The 17,105-nt window shown below is 41.3% G+C and overlaps 1 protein-coding gene across 2 annotated transcripts in view; it reads right to left on the reverse strand.

Annotated features, from left to right (window-relative positions):
- Window positions 1-17,105, reverse strand: part of TGS1 (trimethylguanosine synthase 1) — a 38,268-nt gene that overhangs the window by 4,528 nt on the left and 16,635 nt on the right. Inside the window, exons 9-12 of one of the 2 annotated variants that reach the window (XM_082601083.1) lie at window positions 16,604-16,762; window positions 14,844-14,987; window positions 10,250-10,466; window positions 9,293-9,371 (exon numbers count right to left, since the gene is read on the reverse strand). In XM_082601083.1, the coding sequence (XP_082457209.1) occupies window positions 9,293-9,371; window positions 10,250-10,466; window positions 14,844-14,987; window positions 16,604-16,762 (599 nt within the window). Of the gene's footprint in view, window positions 1-9,292; window positions 9,372-10,249; window positions 10,467-14,843; window positions 14,988-16,598; window positions 16,763-17,105 lie in introns of those variants that run through there. The other variant, XM_082601082.1, reaches the window with a different exon arrangement.

Here is a 17,105-nt window from a genome sequence, read left to right on the forward strand (position 1 = left end):
TCTTAAAGTTTAATAATTGAGAGAGAGAGAGAGAGAGAGAGAGAGAGAGAGAGAGAGAGAGAAAAGGGGAAAGGAGAGGGAGAGGGAGAGGAAGAGGAAGAGGAAGGAGGGAGGGAAATCAGCAGCTCTGGATGACATGCTACATTTTTGGTATTGTACTTAAATACACTAGATTTACCAAAAGAAACCACAATTTGTTTGGGCTGGAACTAGAACTAAGGAATGAACTCTCATCAACTAGATTTCATGTTAGGCAATAAGGCTGTTCTTTGGGGACGGGGAAAAGGGAAATGGGTAAAGATCACAATACAGGTGATAACTTTAGTGAAATAAAAGGTACAGTGTAGAAGATTTAAGAGTTAAATAAAGATTCAAAATTGCACTTTTTTAAAAAAGCAAACTGATTTAAAGTAAAAATATATGGTAACTGAATGAGAGAAAATAATTTCTAAACTGGATCCTCATGGAAAACTATATAATAAATACTTTATGATAAGAAAGATACAGAACAATTAGAACACTGAAAAAAATGTCCTATTACTACACTGCAGAAGTGATTATTTCTGCAACATGCAAAATCTTGCTTAGAAGCAAATCACACCAAGTGAATATGAAGAGTACGTTTTATGGGGCCTATAGATCTCTGTCAATTACAGTGACATAAGCAAAAAGCACCTGAAATATTGGCTCTGATTAGAAACCTAATGACTACTGTATAGCACAGGGAACTCTACTCAGTACTCACTCTGTCATGACCTGTGTGGGAAAAGAATCTAAAAAAGAGTGGATATATGTATATGATTCACTTTGCTGTACACCTGAAACTAACACAACATTGTAAATCAACTATACTCCAATAAAAGTTAATTAAAGGGCTTCCCTGGTGGCGCAGTGGTTGAGAGTCCGCCTGCCGATGCAGGGGACACGGGTTCGTGCCCCGGTCCGGGAAGATCCCACATGCCGCTGAGCGGCTGGGCCCGTGAGCCGTGGTCGCTGAGCCTGCGCGTCCGGAGCCTGTGCTCCGCAACGGGAGAGGCCACAACAGTGAGAGGCCCGTGTACCATAAAAAAAACAAAACAAAAAAAAAAACAAAACAAAAAGTTAATTAAAAAAAAAAGAAACCTAATGTCCAACAGACAAGTGTCTCACCCACAATTCCCTTTTGTCCTTAAGTTTCTTTTGTTACATGCAACTAATAACTTCACCAAAATAGTGGTTGGGCAAAAATATTTCTGATGAACAGTTCTCTGGGAAATAAAAGAGAGTATTTTTTATCAATGGAAAACCAGGCAATACTCAAACTTATGCATATTTATTGAAATTAGTTCCATATCTCTGCACATGGTAAACAGAAGTGAGATTTCTATGCTTAAGTGAATAAATCTTATTTTTTATTTTTTGCTGTTTTTCATACAACTCGAATGCTACCTCAGGCTCTCACAGACATTATTTCCTCTCTGTTTCTCTCTTCCTTCAAATATTTATTTGTTGATTAAGACAAATAAGGTTTTGAAAAGCCATCACTGTCAACAGGAGCACACTGGTGACACGTCAAAAAAATTCTCCTGGTCATCAAAGCTCACCTACATGCACCTCTCAGGAGAAGGCTATAATAACCAGCGTTCACTCAGCTTTGCCCCTCACCCGTTACCAGAACAGGTACTGGAAACAGGAAGACTGTTCTTAAATTCAACAAGTTCTCTAAAGCACAACAGACTAGAGAACAAGGAAGCCCCTGGTTAACGGCACAGGACTTGTGTACAGCCCTGTGTATGGCATCCTTTATTGAAAAACTTATTCGGAGGAGGGAAGGAAATATAAGCTTAGGTTCAGAAGCGTCTGAACTTTCTCAATTAGCCTTAGGAGGCCAGCTTCACAGGCCCCCCCAAGAAATAGAATGTATGTGCCATCCAAGAATGAATAATACTGCTCTAACTGTCCAGCGGCAAACTTTCCAAGGGAAAGGCTGGCTGATCAACGTTAGAAGCTGATCAGTTGTATCCTGAATCGCAACATATGATTAAGCAGTGAATTTCACTAGGAACAGAGCTGGTCTAGAAACCTGGGGGCCAGTGGCTGGAAGAAAGAAGAGAACCCCCATGGCAGACAAAGCCCAGCAGTGAGCGCCTGGCATTCTGAGGGAAGTTTTAGCCCCTGCTGTCCTGCTCGCCAGTCAGGAATGAAACAACCGACCCAGCAAAAATTCTAATTCTCTTCGCTCCTCTTGTCACCTCAACTTCTGTGCATGGCTCCCGCTCTCACGGTGGCCAACTCTGTGACGGGTAATGAGGACCCTGTCAGCAGGAGACAGGGAGGCACTAACTGCTGCCGGGAGAAAGCAAGACCAGCAAATGCTTACACGTCCCTCGTTCACGCATCAGTGCGAGCAGGCCGACGACCTGACTTGCTGCTCACTGCACAGCTATCATGAGGATCCAGTGGAACGTGCAGGGCACCCTGCAAACTCTAAGTACGTATGCCACTATGACAAGGCTACCATGTTGTATATAAATGCAGGGGACAGTCCTTTGCAGGACGAATGTAATTCTGTAGGATGAGTGCCCTGAGTTTTAAAGGCTGGGCATTTTCAGGGAAAGCAGTTTCAGAGTTACTACTCCTACGTGTACCAGAAGCACGGTCCAGCTCTCAGCCCTCTTTCTGTTCTCTCCTGCTTCTGGTGTCCACACCTGGAGTTTAAGGGACCTCCAACTGTTGGGGTGATTTTATCACATTTACCATATGGATATAGTTTTGGCTACATGAAAGTGCTGCCATCAGACCAGATTTCTACTATGGAAATTTCATTTAGAGCAATTTGACACAACTTCTTATCAAGCTTAATATTTAGAAACGAGTAAGGTCCCAATTTTCCTCTTATTGAATAAGCAGATTGCTATAATAGCTTAGAACTCATATTTGCAAAGAAATTAGTGGTAAACTTTTATTGTATTCGGCCAAAAATCAAACACTAAAAATGCTAATGAACTGAATTTTGTTATATTTAAAGTGTTTCCCCAAATAACAAAATTACCTAATAGTTTCCATATCTACAAATAGTTTTAACTACTCAGATGCATATAACTGTATTCTTTTATATGGTAAGTTTTAGAAATGTTCCCTGTAAATAAGTCCTCCCTCCCTACCTCACAAAATAAACCATTAGAAGTGCGATGACTGTGACACTTCCTAGACACTATGTATTGGCTCTGATGGGAGCCTCAAGAATTCTGCCGACTAGAAATGTCTCTTGGTTAAATCTAATGTCAATTTCTATACTTAAAGATACAACTTAAATAATCGCAGGATAAGTTTTACCTACAGTGTTGGGTTAATTTGTAAATATTTTCCTGTTCTATCAGGCAATAAAATAGGTGCGGTCTGGCCTGTTATCATGAAGTCTATCCGGGGAAGTCATGGAAGGGTGGAGCATGCCTACTAGACAAGCGCTCGGAAGGCCCCCTGGTTAATTTTCTCAGCACAACCCTTAGGGATGATGCTCAGTGTTGCCCTGCTTTCTGTACTGGTATGAACAAGTTATAAGGAAAAGTAACTTAAATTAATTTGACTTGAAAAGTACAAAGGCTCTCACTTTTCTGAGTAATCACATTTTAAGAGTTATGAAATCAAACAAAGATAAGGATGAAACAAACAAACAAAAAACAAAAAAACGAGGATAAGGAGGCACTATATCAAACTGACCAGGAGCCGCTCCTCTCTCTGTTCCCAGGTCTGTCTGGGAGACAGGACACCTCCTGTTACGCGTCCCACCCGCAGGGGTTTCATACAAACACGGTGTCTGACAATCGTTGCCGTGTGGCTTCTTTGGGGAGACTAAGCATTCTACTCTGCTCAAACCTCTATCCATATTGTATACATTTACTACTTAAAAGGGAAGATTCTCATGTTTGGAAAGCATGGTAAACCCAAAGCTAGTACTGGCTGCAAATCTATGGCTGTCAAAGGAAAGAAATGAAGGAAAACACAGCAAGATACAGGCGCCAAGTAGATAATATACAATAATCCCGCACTCCATCTACAGTGATTTCAGTGAGTGAGATATACCTTGCCTCCAAAGAGCCTGAGTTTGACAGCGAGAGTCTGGAGAGCAAGGGACACATGTCCTGGAATAAACCCCAAACAGAGGAAGGGAATAAGAGACTGAGGAAAAAGGCGACCTGGAAAAATATTTTACTAGATCCAGAAAACAGTGAGACTTCTTACTTATATGGAAAGATTATAAGATAACTTATATTTGTATTGAGTCCACAGTCAGCTTAACTACCCTAAATATAAATGTTATCCAGAGTACAGATCTCCCTGGATGGGAACTTAACTGTTCTCTATAGGCATTTCTATGAGAAACATGTCGGCTGAGTTTCAAACAGCAGAGACTCATAAACGTTTAGAACCCAACCCGTTTGTCAGTTCAGGTTGTGATCTGCTAAACGCTCCTTAACAAAAAAGCTGGCTTCTCTGCCACTCTGCTCTGTCTAAATCCTGTAGCACCATCTCTTCTCTCATTTAAAAAATCCTACATATGGATAGGCTGTCTTCATTTTATTATAAAAAGGAAAGATGATTTCCCACTGTAATTTGATCTAAATTCAACACCAATATAACGTGCTTGAAATCTTAAGTTTTCTTTTTGACTTTTATTATTCTCTAGTGTCATTACTCCCTCTAGAGGTAGAAAATGTGAATGCACTACAAACCGGAATTCTGGCAGGTGTGTGAAGTAAACCAAAACAAAGGAAAAAAAGTTAACTTTCTCCTTGGGCAAGTGTTAATTTAACTAGAAAAAAGGTACTCACTTGAACTTTCGCAAAAAATAGTGAATTTCCTATTGCCATTCAAGTACCCAAATATGCCCATCTAATGTTTCATATAAGGATCATCTAGCCTCTCATGAGACTAGTTATGATGCATGACATCTTTTTTCTTTTTAAAAACTTTTTTCTTTTCTTGATGCATACTATTTACATACGAGAAAAAGAGAATTATGGAATGGGCTCAGCCTTATCTGGGAATCTAGAATGCAGATCTGAGTCACACGAGTAGCAGATATTAGGTTTAATATTCAATTTGATATAAAAATGCAAAAAGCAAGGGGAGAGTGCTTTTTCTTATGTCTTGTAACAGCACAAAGTATTTGAGAGACCTAATGTTTAGATACAATGGCTCATCGGTAGACAACAGGCAGCAAGATCTAAGAGCAGCCCCTCTAACTCACGGAGCAGGGGCTCAGACATGTTAATTCTATTTCCTCTTCTTTTAACCCAGAGAATCTCAACTCTGGCAGCACATGACAATCATGTGGGGGGAGGGGTGTTTAAAAAATTATGCTTGGGTCTCATCCCAGAAAATAAATTAGAGACAATCTTTCTCAGTAGACCTGAGTCTCAGTAGTTTAAAAAAGCTACTCAGCTGTGACTGTAAAACTCTTAGAAGAAAACACAGGGGAAAATCTTCAAGACATTGCATTTGGCAATAATTTCTTGGATATGACATCAAAAGCACAGGCAACACACAAAAAAATCAGATAAGCTGAACTTCATCAAAATTAAAAACTTTTGTGCTGCAGAGAGCACTATCAAGAGAGTAAAGAGGGAGTTCCCTGGAGGTCCAGTGGTTGGGACTCCGCACTTTCACTGCCGAGGGTCGGGGTTCGATCCCAGGTTGGGGAACTACGATCCCACAAGCTGCTCGGCATGGCCAAAAAAAAGGTAAAGAGGCAACCCATGGGATGACAGAAAATACTGGCAAAGCACATATCCGATAATGGATTAATACTCAGAAGATACGCACATGAAAAGATGGTCAACATCACTTGTCGTTAGGAAAATGCAAGTCAAAAGCACAATGAGATACCGTTTCATACCCATTAGGATGGCTATCATCGAACAACAACAACAAACAGAAAATAACAAATGTTACTGAGATTGTGGAGAAATCAGAACTCTTGGGAACTGCTGGTGGGAATGTAAAATCGTTCAGCTGCTGTGGAGAACAGTAAGGTGATTCCTCAAAAACCTAAAAATAGAATGACCATGTGATCCAGCAATTCCACTTCTGAATATATAACCAAGTGAACTGAGAGCAGGGACTTGACTAGATATTTGTACACCCATGTTCACAGCACCTTATCCACAACAGTCAAAAGGTGGACCCATGGACCCTAAACGTCCGTGGACGGATGAATGGATAAACAAAATGCAGTGTACGCATACAACAGAATGCTACTTAGCCTTAAAAATAAAGGAAATTCTGACACATGTTAGAACATGGATGAACCTTAAGGACATTATACTAAGTGAAGTAAGCCAGACACAAAAGGACAAATATTGTATGATTCCACATACATGAGCTATGTAAGTATGAGGTATACATGAGAAGTCAAATTTATAGACACAAAATAGAATGGTGGGTCTCAGGGGCAGTTAGTGTATAATGGGTGCAGAGTTGCAGATTCAGAAGATGAAAAGGTCCTGAGATGGACGGTGGTGATGGCTGTACAACAACATGAATGTATTTAACACCATGATTTATGGTAAATTTTGTCATGTATATTTTACCACAATTAAAAAAAAAAAAAGCCACTCAGGTGATTTAATTGGCAGTCAGATCTGAGAGAGACCCAGTGTTCCAAAGACTAAGCAGATAAACCAAAGACGGGAAAGAGTAACACATTAAAATAAGAGTATGTCCAATACAACTAAGTATTACTGGTTTCTGAGAGAAGAGAAGAAAAATCTATAATCTGGGATGCGTGTTTATAAATTAAATCCTGTCATTTTACAAAAAAACCCACATATTTTTTGGGGGGGCCGTGCCGCATGGCTTGCGGGATCTTAGCTCCCCGACCAGGGATTGAACCTGTGCCCCCTGCATTGGAAGCGCAGAGCCCTAACCAGTGGACCGCCAGGGAAGCCCCTATTTTACAAATATCAAAGCTGTCTATTCTCTCCTCTAGAGAAAACATGACCTCTTTACCTCTTGGTCCTCTTCAGAATCTTAGTAATGTTTACATTCTTTCCACAATAACTTTATGACAGGATCTTCTAAGTAACAGACACACGACTTTTTGAGGGTTTATGGGCTAGACGCACTGTGAAAAATGCTTTACCCCTTCTTTCATTTGTTCTTCAAAACCACCACTAACAAGTGGCAGGGCTGAGGCTAAACTCGGGTCTGACTCTTCAGCGTCTCTTTCTCCAGCCCATTACCGGAACATTATCCACACACTCCTACTTCCGCGTCCCTGATGTTCTGGCCACCTCCTCCTGGACTCCTCCAGTCAAATCTGCTGTAGCTTTAAAGTCTGATTTGTCTGCCGTATCATCCCGGGCCTTTCCTGAAGTCATCCAGCAGAAAGAACTAGCGTGCCTGCTGACTCTTGTAAGACAGGTCTGGAGACACAACAGAGGGAAACCACCAAACAAAAGACACCTACGGAGAGAGCTGGGGTGGCGAGAGAGAGAGAGAGAGAGAGAGAGAGAGAGAGAGAGAGAGAGAGAGAGAGAGAGAGAGAGAGAGAGAGAGAGAGAGTCCTTGTGTAGGATGGCCGGGGCAGGACGCAGTGGCTGTGGGAACTGAAAACAGGAGGAAGGAACACGAGAAACGTGAAATTCTGCTCTAGCTCCCCCCCGCCCACCGCCGTGGCCTCGGCTAAACAGCGTCTGTGCCGCGCCTGCAGAGCTACAGCTGGAAAGCGAGGGCGGCTGAAGAGAAGCTCTGACGTGAGAAGCTGAGAGAAGCAGGTGGGGACCCAGCCCTGGCAGCTGCCCTCTCGCACCCTGCTCTCCAGACATCCTCGGGCTGATGCCGGACACTCTGTGGTGAAGGACTACAGCCTTCAATCGCTGCTTTTGCCCAGCCCCTCCCCAAGGGGGGCTGCTGTCCTGCGATGGTGTTTGGCGAAAGGGAACTGCAGTCCTGAGCTGGCGGGTTAGCAACCCCAGAGCTCACCCACCGCCACCCCTGCAGCTGGCCACTGGGGTCCACACAGCCTTAGATAGCAGTTCGCAACCCAGGCTGCACATCAGAATGACCCAGGAAGCTTAAGAAACTGGTTAGATCGATTTCTGGGATGGGGCTTGGAGAGTCAGTTTTTACAAATGCCCAATGATTCTAAAGGGCAGAGAGGTCTGACACTCACTGGATTCTGGCCTGGCCTTTCTCCTTCTGCATTACTCGAGAATAGCCAATAGCCAGTAAAACAAGACATCTGAGGACCACGAGTATTTCATGGAAGAAAAACAAACAGGCCTAGAAATTATATCAAATGCAGAAAGGATAAAAAAGATTCATGATTTAAACTTCTTATAATAATAAAAATGTTCAAGTGCAAAAGAAGAAAACAAAACACAATGCAGAAACATTAGGTGTAAAGAATATAAAAAACACAATAGATGGGATAGAGAGAATTTATATATGTGAGGAATGAAGACCAGACTGAGGTAATCTCCCAGAAGGAAAAAGGAGACAACACACCAGAAAACACAGTTGTGGGAGACTAAGATCCACATAACAGACGTCCCGAAAAAGGAAAAAAGATGGTGAGAACATAGTTGAACAAATAATGGAGATAATGTCTCCAGAATAAAGCATGATGGTCAAAGCTCAGTGACAGAGTCGGCTCTCAAGTACCAAACGGGAGAGAAAGGAAAAACCGGCACCCAGCAACACTGGAGTAAAATTTAAATATGAAAGACAAAAGATTTTCAATAGAATGCTTCGCACAAAGCAGACACGTAATAAGCGCTTATAAAAAACACCAACAAAAGAATGGAGTAAAGACATCATCAAATCTTTGTGAGGCAGTTAATATTCTAGGGAAAAAACCCAACATGTTTAAAATAAATGTTTATGATAAGAACGCAACAAGGACATTTGAATGTTAGTCAAGTGTCCTGTGGTTCCTGGACACAGGGAGGTTTTATTTGTCTGTGGATTTCTATCTAGGCTGCCATTTTCAGAAACACCTAAAACCTATTTTCAAGGTAGGCTACAGTAAAGAGATCTCGGCTAGGCTAGGCGTGCACATGTGAAACACAACACATTCATCCTTTCAGGACACGGAATGAAAAGCCCAGAGTCTTCTGTTTATGTTTATGCAAGCCAGGACAGGCATGGATTTAACTGCTAAGCACTTCCAGTTTTCTAATAATAGTCAAAAAGCCAGGGACTTCTCATAAACATGTTCTCAAGTAAAGAAAGACCCTGTATCTTTTTCGGTCCAATCTCTGTAACAGTCACACGAGAGGCTCATAGAAGTTCTTCAGTAATGGCTTACCTGGTCGATATTAGCATTTCTTGGAAGAAAATAAATGATATTATTCGTGATCTTCTGGGAAAGTCTGAAAATTTCAAAGGTGGACAGTAGTTAAGGAAAAGTAACAAAAACAGTAGTTAATTTCTGATCAGAGATATATTCTTTGCTTACTGCATCATAACCCAAATGTATTCCGACATGTAACAATACCCTCTAATGGGACCTAAAAGGGAATTAAGTAGCATACAGTCCCTGATGGGTCAGGGATTAGAGGTTAAATCTATTTATTCAATTATCCTAGTGGTAGGAAACCAAGAGCCAGAGACACACATTCTTTCTTTTGGCCATTTCCTAGGTTTTGTGACAACAGGAAGAAGTGGAAAGCACAATACCGCCTCTTTCTAGTAAAGAGTAAAGACAAGTAACTCTGTCCACTGCATTTTTCTAAATTTTAATTAGCAATTTAAAACACAATTCCTGTTAGGGTCATACATGACTCCTCTGGGGAGTAGACATAGAGAAAGGGACAAATAACAAATGGTATTCTTTATGAAATAAGGGTTTGCTTCAGCATCCTGGAAGAGTAACAGGGAAACTTTGGAGACACAGAGGATTCAAGTCAGTGTGAGCTGAACAAAAGTTAGGGGATAGTCACCCAGACTCTAGGGACAGGTCTTGAGGAAACCCCCATTTCCAGACAATAATCCCACACAATTAATGCCTTCTAGTTCTTGTTTTGTCATGGTACAATTGGAGAGCAACCAATGGACACATAACCTCACGGTTACATAAATACAACGTAACTTCTGGAGATCACTCACCAGTTAATTTTTATGCAAAACAAACTGGAATCTATCAAGTGCTATTAGCTAAGAGCTCTCCTCTTCACTAATTTCTTACACACACACGCACACACACACACCCCTTTTCTCTCCACAACCACTGCTTGAGGAAACTCTAAGGGCTTCCAAAGGATATCCATCAGGGGACATCATGGTGCTGATGTCAAAGATCTCGGCGGTGGCATAGTCTGGTCCTCCCCAAGGTGGGCTGAGAAACACGACGTCAGCCTTTAAACGAGAAGCCAGCTGCAGGAAATCTCCACAGATGAATTCAATCTTGTCCGCCACCCCATAAATTTCTGCATTATTGCGAGCAAGATCGATCTTAACAGGATCAATATCAATGGCGATCACTAAAATGGGAACAAGGAAGCTGAGTTAAATGATGCTGATTATTAGTTATATAGACTAGTTCATCTTCTGAGCAGTCGGTTTATTTTCTGTGCAAGACCCTTTTAAAAGACTTTTTAAAGGGAGATTAGGCCACATATATGAGAGAGAGAATTAAACATTTTAATCACAACTAGAAAGATTCACTTGTGTGGTACCAAGAAAATGTGACTGAAGGGTGTGGCCTTCCGAGCTGCCTCAGTCAGGCTGCTGGGCCGAGGCAAGTAGTGACGGTGGCCACCCAGCACCCACTGAACCCGGTCTGTGGTCAGCACCGTGCTCTGTGCTGTGGACAGCTGAGCGGCAAACACTTGGGAAGGTGATGGCTGCATGGAAAGCCTATAAAAGATTTCAGATAAGACCAATTTCCTCAAAATGAGGCAACTTCCAAAGGAAGCCAAATTTGACAACTTCTACTGAAAGGCAAAATAAAACACGTTTTGACAAACCGATATAGCCAACTTAGGAAGAAGAGATGTAAAAACATCTGCTGGTGACGTTTAATGAGACATTTTAGGTAGAGGGAGCAGATGTTATGTTTTCACCACATGGGCTTTCATTTAGTTTATTGCAATTTTGTAATTAGCAACACAAACCTAAGTTAATTTTGGCTCACTTGTGTCTTGCAGTAAATTACTCAAGTGCACCTGTATGAAACCAGGATGTTAGTGGCAATATTTTATATCTGCAAGGGCTAAGTGGATTCCTGATACATACACCATGGTTGTCAAGGAAACAACTGCATTCCAGAAAATACTGGTTTCAAAATTTGTTAATACTTTTGAGAAATAATGCACTAAATAAATCACCTGAACAATGAATATAAGCACCAGTCATGTTGCAAAATCATGCATCTGCAACACTATTTTTTCTGTTCTAAAAAAATACCATTCATATTTATAAAAGAGAAAAATGTCCTTTTTAGCTGCTTAATCTGCTACATTTATACTATAGAGACAGATGCAAAGATATACTGACAATAGCAAAAATTCAACAGAAAAAAATGACTTTCAACACCAAATGTATTCAGTTAGTTGTCAAGTTGTCATCTGCGCTCCCCTCGGAGGCCGTCTTTGTTGTCAGGCCTAAGAGAGTGCAAGCAACTCAATCTAGCACGTGAAGGAAGTGCTGACAAATGCTGGTGGATATTACGTAGAACTGTGCTGCCCAATAATGGTGGCCACTAGCCACATGTGGATATTACCTTTAAATCGATTCCAATTAAATTGGTACAGCCACTATGGAGAACAGTATGGAGGTTCCTTAAAAAACTAAAAATAGAACTACCATATGACCCAGCAATCCCACTACTAGGCATATACCCTGAGAAAACCATAATTCAAAAAGAGACATGTACCAAAATGTTCATTGCAGCTCTATTCACAATAGCCTGGAGATGGAAACAACCTAAGTGTCCATCATCGGATGAATGGATAAAGAAGGTGTGGCACATATATACAATGGAATATTACTCAGCCATAAAAAGAAATGAAACTGAGCTATTTGTAATGAGGTGGATAGACCTAGAGTCTGTCATACAGAGTGAAGTAAGTCAGAAAGAGAAAGACAAATACCGTATGCTAACACATATATATGGAATTAAAAAAAAAATGTCATGAAGAACCTAGGGGTAAAACGGGAATAAAGACACAGACCTACTTGAGAATGGACTTGAGGATATGGGGAGGGGGAAGGGTAAGCTGTGACAAAGCGAAAGAGAGGCATGGACATATATACACTGCCAAACGTAAGGTAGATAGATAGTGGGAAGCAGCCGCAGAGCACAGGGAGATCAGCTCGGTGCTTTGTGACCGCCTGGAGGGGTGGGATGGGTAGGGTGGGAGGGAGGGAGATGCATGAGGGAAGGGATGTGGGAACAGATGTATATGTATGACTGATTCACTTTGTTATAAAGCAGAAACTAATAAAAAATAATAATAATAAAAAAAATACTATTAAGAATTTAGATCCTCAGTCACGCTGCCATATTTCAAATGCTCGATAACCACATGTGGCTAGTGGCTACCATGCTGGACAGTGCAGATACATTTCCATCATTACAAAGTCCTAATGGGCAGACCTGATACAGAGCCACTGGAATTCATACAAAGGGAGAAAAAAAACTTTAACAGCAAAATGCAAACTCTGGGAATTCCCTAACCATTCAGTTGAGTACCTGCATAGACAGCAGCTATGTGGGTGGAAATCGGCCTGACACAAAGGGATCCTGCCGACCACACACGCCATTTTCTCATGTGTATGCACACACACGCGCGCGTGTGTACAGCTGACCCTTGAACAACATGGATTGCAACTGCACAGGTCCACTTATAGGTGGGTTTCTCTTACTAGACGTGTAGGACAGGACCACGTGATCTGAGGGGGGTTGAATCTGCGGATGCAGAACGTCAGGTACAGAGAGCCGACCATATGTTACGCTCGGATCTCTGACATGGGGGCGGGCAGCGTCAGCACCCCTAAGCCCTGCGTTGTTCAAGGGTCAAGTGTGTGTGTGTGTGTGTGTGTGTGTATAAAGAGTAACTGATTACATGCATATGTGTGTACACACACACACACACAACTGTACTTCGAACTCCCTGCCCCAGTGGAGTCAGTTCGCCCACACTAGGGCAGCACCCACCATGACTGTCAGAGCACCCGTGAGCTCCTACTGCTTCGGGGAGAAGGTCCCGGGACACCACGCTATGAACACACTGAGGACTCCTGAGCTTCCAGCTCACAGGCTGCAAGCCAGACCGTGACCGCACCCGGCAGGGGTGGAGTCTGGGTGTGCCTCCTTTTCTTCCCGGGGGCTGGAGATCTGTAGGTGTGAGTGATGGGGCTGTGATGGAGTCGGGCAGAAGCAGTCTTCTTTAGCTTGGGACCCACATTAGACATTTTCCTTTACCAAATGTGCACTAAGCTACAGAGAGCCTTGGCAACAGACCTGTATTCGTAGAAATACAAAACTACAATATGGGCTGTTTCTGTAATATTCTGAAAATATTTCCAGATCTACCTGCTGTTTTATCAGAGGGCAGATATTTTAATTCATGTTACAGTACAATGCCAAATGAAGACAGATTAGACAACTTTTGAGGAAAAAATCATTTCCATGCAATAAACACTGATTTGAGCTCATAGGAATGGCTTATCTGGCAAAGGCAGAGAAGAACTTTAAGAGAAAGTAGTAAATTCAGGAAAAACAAGAAAGTAACTACTATTCCAGTAAATATGAAAACAGCTTTCATGCAGACTCTTAGGAGACCACACGAAGATAGCAAATGTCATGATGCTCTGGAGCATCGGAGTGACTGAATAGGGGCCACGGGCCATCAGCACTGGTCTTAAAATCAATGCTGGCTTGCCCTTCATCATTTCCTAGCTCCCGTATTATGCTTTCCAGGATCATATGTTTTCCTAGTTAACATAAAGAACTTTATATAAATCAATAAGACAACTGAAATCTACTGAAATGGGAGCTTTATATATAAAGACATTGGTGAAAAAAAGCATCTTCAGAGTATGACTCAACAGTTGCTATCTCTAACATATCACTTTATACTACATTTTAAAAAGAACTGAGAAAGAAAAGGGATATCAGATACAGAGAAAGCCAAGTAAAAGCCCTGGCTTCCCGACTCCGCTAAGTCAATCTGGGCAGACTGTCCAGTTTCATAAAGCCTTCTTTCCCCTGGGAAACAGCACATGTACTGCCTACTTGACACAGTTCTTAGCAGATATATACTGATATAGCAATAGTTTAACAGAGGTTTTCTTTCTTGTGATTCTGAAGTCAAACAACCATGAGGACAGTCCAATATTTAAAAGGTTCTTAGTGTCTTAGGATGTCAGAGCTGAAAGGTATCACAGAGGTTCTCTCAATTTAATGTCTCCTTTCAATTAAGACTAAAGGATGTCCAAGGTCATACAGATGGTGAGGGACAGAGCTGGGACTCCCTGTCTACTCTTCTCTCCTTCCAAAGAATAGTCTCCCATTTTCATATTTTCAGTTTTATATAAAGCTATAATCTTGGCTCCGCCAAGCTGCGTCTGTGTGATCTTGGGCAAGTTACTTCATCTTTTATTTCTTGGTTTATTTGTGAAACACAGATAGTAGGAAAAGATACATATCACAAGATCGCTGACTAAATAAATACACATTTAGCACTTAAACCAGTATACAAAGTGTATGCTTAATATATGTTAACTATTATCGTTAAATATTTGGCATTAAATGATCAATTATTAAATCTCAGTAGAGCTAGGCTGAAGCAAAATGAAGCCTTTACTGAATAAAGCGAAATTAATTAATGAATAAACTACTGATGACCAATTACCTCTTTTTCCTGTTAAGGCAAACTGAATGGTATTTCCTCCAACTCCACAAAATGCGTCGACGACGGTGTCACACGGGAAGGACTGGCTGACCCTGCCGGCAATGTGCTCAGCGATCTTCTCGGGTGTAACTGAGAACCAGCCCTCTGCGAAGGGAGAGGGTTTCTGTTATGACCTTCAACGGCAAGAAGCCAAGCCAAACACAAACACAGCAAACATTACTCTATACTAAATGCTTAAAAGAAAACACTTAGTTTCTCTCTTCAAAATTTATATATTATCTAGGTTGAAGGAAAAGGTCTGCGGATCTTGTTATAAAAGGGACAGTATCATTCCCAGAGCCAATTTCCACAGAAACAGCCCCCTCAATTCTTGCCTGATTCTTTTGCAATATCCCTCCAACAACTGAAGGCAATTCTGATTTTTCTGTTTGAAGTACCAACAACTGACTACCTATCATGGAAAATGGAAAGTTAGCTATTTTAATTGACCAACTCCCTGAACTTCACCGAGGTTCCCCATTATTTAATTCCTGAAGGGGAAGCAGTGAACCGCAACTGTACGGGACACTCAGCAAAATCTGCACGTGTCTAAAGGGTCAGAAAAGCAAGCAGGTGACAGCAAGACTGCAGAGCTGTAGGCTCAGCAGAGCCTTCATCATTTTCAGAAAGGAGGTCCCATGTCCACTCCACAGAGAAAAAGGACACTGCCTGCCTTCTTTCCCAAGAGAAGGAATTTACGTTTTTCAGAAAGATATTTCTCTGAACAAAATGATGCACCAATTTTCCTGTTCCCGTTCTTCATCAAAACTTTAAATGGCTCCTCACTGCTGGAAGAATAAAAACATAAACTCCTTTTATAGAATTAAAAGCTTTTCTCCAGTCTTATTTCCCCAACAAACTCTTATGTACTCTCCCTGATACACAGCATTTTACAAATAATTTTAAGAGGCTCAGAGAAGCCCTGAAACTCCACACAGATCAATACCTCCTGATTTGGACAGTTAATAAAGACCAGTGTTTAGGTAGAGCCCCAGCATGAAAGCAAGCCTCAGTTTGCGCAACTGAGTTGAAGTTAGCTCTTCAAGGTAACGGCAGGAAAACCTGAACAAGAATTCAAACTCTCCAGTGTTAATTCATTTGCTTACAGCTTTCTGCACATCAGATGCTCTGTTTAATAACCTATCAATTGCTTTTGCTATCTATCCTAAGATGCAAAAAATACAGATTAAACCTGAGTCTGAAGTTTAAAAAACACAGATGTACCCAAACTGAGAGACACTGTAGAAAATAACTGGCAGCTGTTCTCTGGAAAATGTCAAAGATATGAAAGACAAAGAAGCTCAGGAACTATCCCAGATTAAGGGAAACTAAAGGAACGTGAAAATAAATGCAATACCTGACCCTATACTGGAAGAAAAAGAATGCTATAAAGGACATGATTAGTATAATTGATGAAACCAGAGTACTGATTGGTTGATTACGATATTGTAACAATGTGAAATTTGTAACTTTATCATTGTCATATAAAAATATCACTGTTCTTAGAAAATACACACCAAAGTACTAAGGGGTAGGGGCAACTGGGTCAGAAAACACACCTACATACATGCATACAGAGAATGACAAAGCAAATGTGGCAAAATGCTAAAAATAGCTCAATCTGAATAAAGGGGATGTGAACATTTCTTCCTATTCTTGCAACTTTTCTATCAGTTTGAAATTATTTCAAAATGAAGTTAAAAATTACATATATACCTTACCCCTGTCTAATTTAATCCCATCGTCAAAGCGGGAGAAGAGCCTGTATCTCTGGGCCCAGTACTTTGCCAGCTCGGGCACCGCAGTGATCTCAGGAGGCAGACCAATTCCCTTTCTGTTCTTGTTTTTCTTCTTCTTCTTCTTCTTCTTTTTATTTTCAGCTACAATAAAAGAATAGAAATAATACAGATGCTCACTATAGAAAGAGGAAATCACAGGTGAATTTATCTAAAGTGTGGCCATGGCAAATAACTACAGTTTGGGACTGCGCTCCAGCACGTGTATGAAGCCACACGCCAGAGGGTGGAGGGCATCTGGGAACAGCACTGGCTGCAGGTTATAGCCTCCATTTTGCCACTTCTTGGCTCCTTGAACTTGGGAAAAGTAACCCAGGCTCTCTAAGTTCCAATTTTTAATTCCTCAAAAAGAATGAATCAATGGGTAGTATTTTAGCTACTTGCTTCACAGGATTGTTAGGAGATGTGGAGAGGTACTATTATAGGT

Source organism: Mesoplodon mirus (assembly GCF_964341445.2).
Source record: "Mesoplodon mirus genome assembly, chromosome: 16".
In the NCBI taxonomy this organism is placed as follows: domain Eukaryota; kingdom Metazoa; phylum Chordata; class Mammalia; order Artiodactyla; family Ziphiidae; genus Mesoplodon; species Mesoplodon mirus.